This window comes from Hemicordylus capensis, chromosome 4 (genome assembly GCF_027244095.1).
Source record: "Hemicordylus capensis ecotype Gifberg chromosome 4, rHemCap1.1.pri, whole genome shotgun sequence".
Lineage (NCBI taxonomy): Eukaryota > Metazoa > Chordata > Lepidosauria > Squamata > Cordylidae > Hemicordylus > Hemicordylus capensis.
Genome location: NC_069660.1, coordinates 42,517,991 through 42,526,160, shown reverse-complemented (window position 1 = coordinate 42,526,160; position 8,170 = coordinate 42,517,991). Strand labels below are relative to the sequence as shown.

The 8,170-nt window shown below is 43.0% G+C and overlaps 1 protein-coding gene across 2 annotated transcripts; it reads right to left on the bottom strand.

Moving 5' to 3' along the window:
- Nucleotides 1-2,696: 2,696 nt before the first annotated feature.
- Nucleotides 2,697-7,847, bottom strand: LOC128322145 (uncharacterized). 2 transcript variants are annotated; one of them, XM_053242922.1, is made up of 4 exons: nucleotides 7,738-7,847; nucleotides 5,892-5,980; nucleotides 5,139-5,278; nucleotides 2,697-3,273 (listed from the first exon to the last, which is right to left on the bottom strand). In XM_053242922.1, exons 3-4 carry the CDS (start codon nucleotides 5,251-5,253, stop codon nucleotides 2,756-2,758), a joined length of 633 nt encoding a protein of 210 aa, XP_053098897.1. In that variant the 5' UTR covers nucleotides 5,254-5,278; nucleotides 5,892-5,980; nucleotides 7,738-7,847; the 3' UTR covers nucleotides 2,697-2,755. The 2 variants fall into 2 exon arrangements, with proteins under 2 accessions (XP_053098897.1, XP_053098898.1); XM_053242923.1 differs by lacking the exon at nucleotides 7,738-7,847 and having other exon boundaries at nucleotides 5,892-5,988.
- Between the last annotated feature and the right edge of the window lie 323 nt (nucleotides 7,848-8,170).

Below are 8,170 nucleotides of genomic sequence, written 5' to 3'. Positions count from 1 at the left end.
TATGTTGTTGTTGTGATATATACTAAAGGTAGTATTTACCTAATGGAGCACTGGGGAAGCAACCTGCCTAGAGAGCCGGAGGCTGTTGGTTCAAATCCCCGCTGGTGTGTTTCCCAGAATATGGGAAACTCCTACATCAGGCAGTAGCTATATAGGAAGGTGCTGAAAGGCATCATCTCATCCTATGTGGGAAAAGGCAATGGTAAACCACTCTTGTATTTTACCAAGAAAACCACATGGCTCTGTCGTCGCCAGGAGTTGACACCGATTTGATGGCACGGCCCAACCCAACCCAAGTATTTACTTACAGGAATACTGAACTAGATGGAGCAATGATCTGCCTCAGTATAAGGTAGGCTGCTTCATATGTTCACATTATATTAAAAAGCCCAACTAGGAGACATAGGAACAAAGCTGGTAGTATATGGAACCTAGAGATGTGTTACTGTACTTGGCCTAAGACAACATCCTTACTCTTCAGGCTGGATTACTATTGGCAGCATCCACACTGGTCAGTCATGACTAAGCACCATTGAAAGCAATGAGACAAGTTAATCTTGACTACCTTAAATTCCATTAATTTCAATTATATTTAGTCATAATTAACTGAGTCTGAATGCTGCCCTGCATATATAAACAGATATAGTGGCCATGTCGCTTCTAACTCTTGAATAAAAATAAGAAGACTCAATCTCAGAGCTTAAGTTTGAGAATGATACTGGTAGATTTTTTTATTCAATACATAATAATAATGGTTTTTAAATTCCACCTTTCAAGCCGTATGACCTCACAAGCCCTGTTCACAAGTTAGTTAAAAAACCCCAAACCTGAAGATAAGTACAGTCATCCCAAAATGTGCTGGATATCCCACCCAGCACATCACTCACCCGCCCATATGCACTCTTCATGCTTGTTGTGCTGGGCAGTTGAGTGATGTGCCGGGCAACACTTACGGTGCACTTTGGGGTGGCTGTGCTCATTTTCAGTTTTAAAAAATAAATTAAAAAATGTGTGACTAGGGCTCTATAAAATAGAGCTTTTTCTACAGAATCTTTTTGGACTATAGCCTGGGGAGGCAGGGAGGGGGTCCAATCCCAGAAGAACCTGCTCTGAGGACCCTACCAGGAAGTTAAAGAAAAGAACCCTTTTAAATTCCAGTCTATGGAAGGCAGCTATCTCTGTGTTTGTCCTCCCTCTGGAATGAAGATGAACAAACACAGCCTGCCCCTGCCCCCACTTGGTCACAGATAAAGGAGGAAGTGGCAGAGAGGGCGAGGGTCCGACAGAGCTCTTAGATCACCAACATATGACATTTGGGAAGGGCTAACATGACCGCTACCAGCAGTGTCACTCACTGTTGGGATGTTTAGGCTGGAATTGACATTTGTACCAGTGCACAGGCCTAGTCTATACACAGTTAAATATGTATTAGTGTATCTTAAGACTAGCCACCTAATGGCACAGCAGGGAAATAACTTGATTATCAAACCAGAGGTTGTTGGTTCGAATCCCCACTGGTATGTTTCCCACACTATGGGGAACACCTCTATTGGGCAGCAGTGATATAGGAAGATGCTGAAAGGCATCATCTCATACTGTGTGGGAGATGGCAATGGTAAACCCCTCCTGTATTCTACTAAAGACAACCACATGGCTCTGTGGTTGCCAGGAGTCGACACTGACTCAACGGCACACTTTTCCTTTAAGACTGCTCCAAAATCAGGTATATAATCTGTTCCAAAATCAAAATATTTTATTTTGCATTTTCTAACCCACCACAGGACTCTGCATAGCCCTAAAGGTGGCTTATAATGTACTATACAAAACATACACACAATTCATCAATAAAGTTTTATCAATACAAAACAGGAAAACAACTAAAATCAAATAACCTAAAACTATCTAATAACAACACAAGAAGCAACAGCAGGAGTTTGTCTGAAATATCTAGAACTAGGAGGTGAGGCTTGTCATTGACCAGGCAAAGTCATTTTGCATAGGTTAGATTATAGGAAAGTTCAAGAAGTTAAATATATTTCATAGTGGTTTTTGTTTAAATTAATGTGCTTGCAAAAGGAAAGTAAAAAAAGAGTTTTAAATTTGTAGAATTTCAATTTCAAACATTATTCATTTTATTGAATAATTACCATACATAGTAAATTTGAATCATAGTCCATTTGAATCTGAAAAAAGATCTTATGCTTCTTTTGTGCATGATGTGGTTTTTGAATTATTGATCTGATTACTGTGTGTTAAAAACCTGTTGAGAACAATAACAGCTAAAATATGAGCATTATATCCAGAATGTCTTCTTTTTTTAAATTAAACCATTCATCAAACTTATTCTGGTGTATAAAAAGTAGTGCAATCGGCTAATTTAAGTGACAGGATTGTGTATGCAAAATCTGGTATCCACAGGTAAAGTATGACATTATTTTGCACAATCACTCTTCAAAAAATGGGGACACACACACACTGATGGGTTATTGGGCAGTGGAAACTGTGAAACTGAATACTGTGAAACTGACAGTGAGTGAATGAATACAAATGTAATAAGCTTCTTTAAAAAAAATTAAGGTCTTGTTTTTTTAAATTTTTGAGTCAAAGCTTTCAGCAGAAGGTGAACAAAGGTGTTATTTAGGCATCTGAACTATTTTGATGCCTAATCTTAGTTTAATGTTTCCTCATGGAATTGATTGTATTTTGATACAATCAAAAGATTTTTGGAAATCTTTTCCAAAATTTACAGCAAAAATCAAAAGGAAAGACAGAGAAACACAAAAAAGAGGACCAGAGGAAGCAAGTAAAAAGTGGAGAGCCATAAAATGGCAAAGGTATAATGACAATAATCCTTGTCTTGAGGCTGGGGAGGCACACCAGGACTCCTGAAATTCACTCTGCCACATCTCCCATCCCAGCAGACCTGCTCGAAACAAGCCACAGGTTGCAGAGAGGATGGCGTTTGGATCTGGGAGTACAGTTCCAGCAAGCTCTCCAGCGTGTCTATCTGCTTGACTAAGAGGCTTATTAGCTGCTGCTGAGATTCTGCCAGGTTATGACGGATGATGGCCTCCGGTGTGTGCGGCTGTCTTATCACTCCTTTCTGCCCCTCAGCAATTTGCTGCTCAGTCTCCTTTCTTCCCAGGTTATTTGAGACCTCTGCGAGAACGTCAGGTTTCCTCAGGAGATGCTGGTGTAGGACATAGTTTTTCCTAGCTCTCAAATGTGAAAGCCATTTTGTGACACTAAGAGCACTTTGTGGTCTGGTGGGAACTGGACAAAGCAAAGGGAAAGAAAAAACACATTGGTGTGTTAATATGCTTGGCAAATAAAAGCAACAGACACTGCTAGAGCTTTGTCTCTTGGCTTTCAAAACATGTTGCAGAGCTGAGCCCCCTGACTCAAATTAAGCCATGCTGGAAGACTTATGCATGTCTTGAAGGCAAAGGCTGACATCCTGACTAAAGTTGCATCTGTGCAGTGAAAGGATGCATGGCTGCAGTGGTAGGTTCCCTGCTTCTGAAGCATGGGTGCTTGTGTATAGGAATGAGTGTGTCTGCGTGCAGGGGCGTAGCTAGGGGAGAGGGGGGGGCATGTTCACCCCTCTCTCCGGCAGCCCTTCAAAGTGAGGGAGATAATGAAGAAAATAGGGAGGGGTGGAGCTGGGGGCCCCTGGGTTCTTTGAACCCTTTCACTCAATTATAGCTACAGCCCTGTGTGTGTGTGTTCACCAATCTCTTCTCCCCATAGAAGTGCTCTGAGCAACGTGCAGTTATGTCCCTGAGGATCGCACAGCCCTCAAAGACATAACAGCACATTGTTCAAAGTGCTTCTAGGGGAAGAGGAGATTGGCAAAAATCATCTCCCCTGCATGCAAGCACTCATAACGCTAAAGTGGGGATGCACTCAGCTTTTGTCAGAATGTCAGTCAGTCAAAAGAGAGCCAAGTGGTTACAACACAACAAACCCAATGAAATAATTAGGACCCAGGCCATTTAGGGCTTTCTAAGTCAAAAGCAAATCCCCCCTGCTAACTGGGCAAAGAGGCACCTTTCACCTTGGTGATTCTCTTTATTTAGCAGGGGGAGAGTAACTGGCCCTATCTACCCCCAGCACAGTACTTCCAGTGACTGTTGCTGGTGTGTGTGTTATGTTTTTTTTTAGAATGTGAGCCCTTTGGGGACAGGGAGCCATCTTATTTGTTTGTTATTTCTCTTTGTAAACCGCCCTGAGCCATTTTTGGAAGGGCAGTATAGAAATTGAATTAACAACAACAACAACAACCAGTACCTTGAACTGAGTGAAATAGATTGGTAGCCTGTACAGATATCTGAAAGTGGGGACAATCTGAGTATTCCAGTTTATACCTCTTATCAGCTAGGTGACAGCATTCTCCACTAGATCTTATTACAATAATCTAATCTAGAAGTTACCCAGTGGCAGACCACTGTCTTCCAGTAGTGGATGTAGCTGGTGAATCAGCCAAAGCTGATAAAAGTGCTTTGTGCCATGGCCATCCCCTGGATTCGAGGCATAGGTTCAAGTCTAGAAGAGTCCACCCCCGCCCCCCCCAAAAACAACAAAAACTATTAACCTGGTTCTTTAGAGAGTGTGTGACTCTGCTCAGAGCTAGCATTTCCCCAGCAAACAGCTTCACTGGATCCTTCACTTCTGTCCTAGCTGGACTGAGTTTAACTTAATTGATTCCCTGCCATGGATTCCATTGTGGATCCAAGACACACATTTAGAGATGCTACTGCCTCCCATCTCTCCTGAAAAGGAGAGAGATTCAATTTTTCTCCCACCACAAGTTTTTATCTAGATCACCATGAGAGTTAGAATGTGTGCCAAATTAATTTCAAACCATAGAGCCATGCAATTTTCTTTTGTTAGAATACAGGAGGGGTTTACCATTGCCATCTCCCGTGCAGTATGAGATGATGCCTTTCAGCATCTTTGTATATTGCTGCTGTCCGATACAGGTGTTTCCCATAGTCTGGGATTCGAACAGACAACCTCTTGCTCCTTAGACAAGTTATTTCCCTGCTGCACCATTAGGTGGCAAAACATTTACTAGATTCTTAAATGGAGATACCTTGGCCCTATAGGAAAACTTGGCTAATAGTACACCAACATACCTTTTTCAAAGGACCCATCTTTTCTTGACTCTTCCTCCATCCAGAAAGGAATATCTGCCATCCTTAGGCCTTGAGAATCAAAACAACTGTTGCAATCTAGTACTCTCTTATCCATCTCCAACTTGACGTTTTCGCAAACACTGATGGAAATCCAGAAAACATCATCATTACCCTCCTGCTCTGTTTTGCACTGTCTTTGTCACAAGCAAATTAAAAAGTAACAAAATAAAATGTGCTATCTGGGAAAAGAATCACATTTCCTCAGTGACAAAAAATTCCAATTTGAGTGCTGGGGAAATGTGACAACCCTGAAGAAATACTTCACTGAGAGAAGGTATTTAGATCCTTTGGCTAAAAGAATTAAACATTGAACATTTATTCTCTGAAAATGGTCCTCAGGAGATGCCCTAAACTGTAGCTGTAAACTGAATGATCTGGAGTTTAGGGACAGACAACAGCCAGGTTGGATTAAATCTTCTCTTCCAGGATTTAATCCTAAATTCAAACAAAGGGATTTGCACCAGTTCAATTCCATCAATTGTTTTGCAACACTGACTGATGTAAATCAGTAACCATGCAGTATACAAAGCATTCTTTGCCATTTCTGCCCGAAAGATGGCTCATTTTCTCTCTATTTTTTTTTGTCAAATAAACTTCAAGAAGAATCAGGTATTCTCAAAGCATTTTCTCAGTTTTCCAAAATAAAATGTTAAATCAGAAAAGCCTTGACTCAAAATGAAGAGACAGCAGTACCTTGTGATGAAGTCTGGAGTCCAGAAAGCTAAACCAGCATCAGGAGGAAGTACAGACAGGAAGCCCTGGACTCAGTCAGATCTACAGAACTAACAGAAGAAATAAGGCCCTGTGCAAGCCGCTTGCACTGATACAATGTCAAGCATTGTTAGTTCTCTGGTAGCCCATTCCTGATATAGCCAGGATGACATGGGCTGGCTCTAAATATTTGGATGTGGGTGATAAAGTAGAGGCGGGGATAGAAATCTTAAAAGACAATAGGCGTTACAAAGACACCCATTAAATACTTTGCATCTGGAGATTTTCCAGTGAGTTCAGCCAGCTGACTCCTTGACATGCCACAAATGAAAGTCACTTTTTCCAAAACTGCTCTCCACCCCCTGCAACTTTGCTTTCAATTCCACCTAGATTATGAATAGATGTTCAGGGCCATTATAGTCAGAGTTTGAAGTCAAGTGGAAAGTGGGTGCTGAGTGCACTCTTGCGCACCTGGGCAAAAGTTCCCTGCAAAACATGAGAAAGTGGAGGAGAGCTGGTCTTGTGGTAGCAAGCATGAATGGTCCCCCTTGCTAAGCAGTGTCCACCCTGGTTTACATTTGAGTGGGAGACTACATGTGTGACCACTGTAAGATATTCCTCTTAGTGGATGAGAACATAAGAACAGCCCTGCTGGATCAGGCACAAGGCCCATCTAGTCCAGCATCCTGTTTCACACACTGGTCCACCAGATGCCTCTGGGGAGCCCATAGGCAAGAGGTATGTGCATGCCCTCTCTCCTCCTGCTGCTCCCCTGCAACTGGTATTGACAGACATCGTGCCTTTGAGGCTGGAGATGGCCCACAGCCACTAGACTAGTAGCCATTGATAGACCTGTCCACCATGAATCTGTCTAAGCCCCCTTTTAAAGCCACCCAAGCTCGTGGCCATCACCACATCCCATGGCAAAGAATTCCATAGATTATAGTTATCTGCTGTGTGAAAAAGTGCTTCCACTTGTCGGTCCTAAATTTCCCAACCTTCAGTTTCATGGGGTGACCCCCTGGTTCTAGTGTTGTGAGAGAGGGAGAAAATTTTCTCTCTGCCTACCCTCTCCACTCCATGTATAATTTTATACACTCTGATCATGTCTCCCTTTAGTCGCCTCTTTTCCAAGGTAAAGAGCCCCAGTTGCTGTAGCCGAGCCTCATAAGGAAGGTACTCCAGGCCCCTGATCATCTTGGTTGCCTTCTTCTGCATCTTTTCCAGTTCTACAATATCCTTCTTAAGATACGGTGACCAAAGTTGTACGCCATACTCCAGATGTGACCACACCCTAGATTTGTATAAGGGCTTTATAGGTTATGACCAATACCTTGTAATTTGCCCGGAAACATATCAGCAGCCAGTGTAACTCCTTCAATACAGGAACTATATGATCTCTCCTAGATGACCCAGAGACCAACCTGGCTGCCGCATTCTGGACTAACTGTATTTTCCGGACTACGTACAAGGGCAGCCCCACATAGAGTGCGTTGCAGGACACACCTCTCTGCCTTCCTGAGCTTCTCCAGGTCAGCCACCTTGGCTTCAAGGGAATGAACTTGTTCTCTGAGAGCCAAGAGCTCTTTGCACTGAGCGCACAACCCCATGACTTCTGCCCCTCAGGCAGATAGTTTATACATGCAACATTCTGTGCAATACACTGGGAAGCAGCCCCTCCCCTGCTGGCATTCTACCTTCATAACTAGTTTTATTGGGTATTAAAAGTATATGGGGTTTGAAGCTAGGTACTGGGCCCAGTTGTCAGCAAATTAATGGTTTTTAGTTTTGTCCTCCAAGAAAATTACAAGGGTTGGGCAGTACTCACCTTATTCTTGACTTGTGTGTCTCCCCACAGCTTTCCCCACCAATCTCCCACTAAACTCCTGCAAAACTCCTTTGTTATCTGTTTGTAGACTCCTGTTAGGAAATCTCCTGGGAGCAAAGCTCCTCTGGTCCGAGCCTTGTATTCAACACCAGCAGTCAAACTGACTCAAACTGACGGATGGGGAAGAACATCTGCATGCTTGCATGCAGAAGGTTCCAAGTCTCTCCCCCACCCCAGCCCCGCCCCCTCCAAGATAGGGCTGAGAGAGACTCCTGCCTGAAACCTTGGAGAAGCTGCTGCCAGTCTGTGTAGACAATACTGAGCTAGATGGATCAATGATTTGACTTGGTATAATGCAGCTTGCTGTGTTCCTGGAGACGTTTCACAAGAGGATCTGCACCACCTTGTGCATGCACAAACATGTTTGCACTAG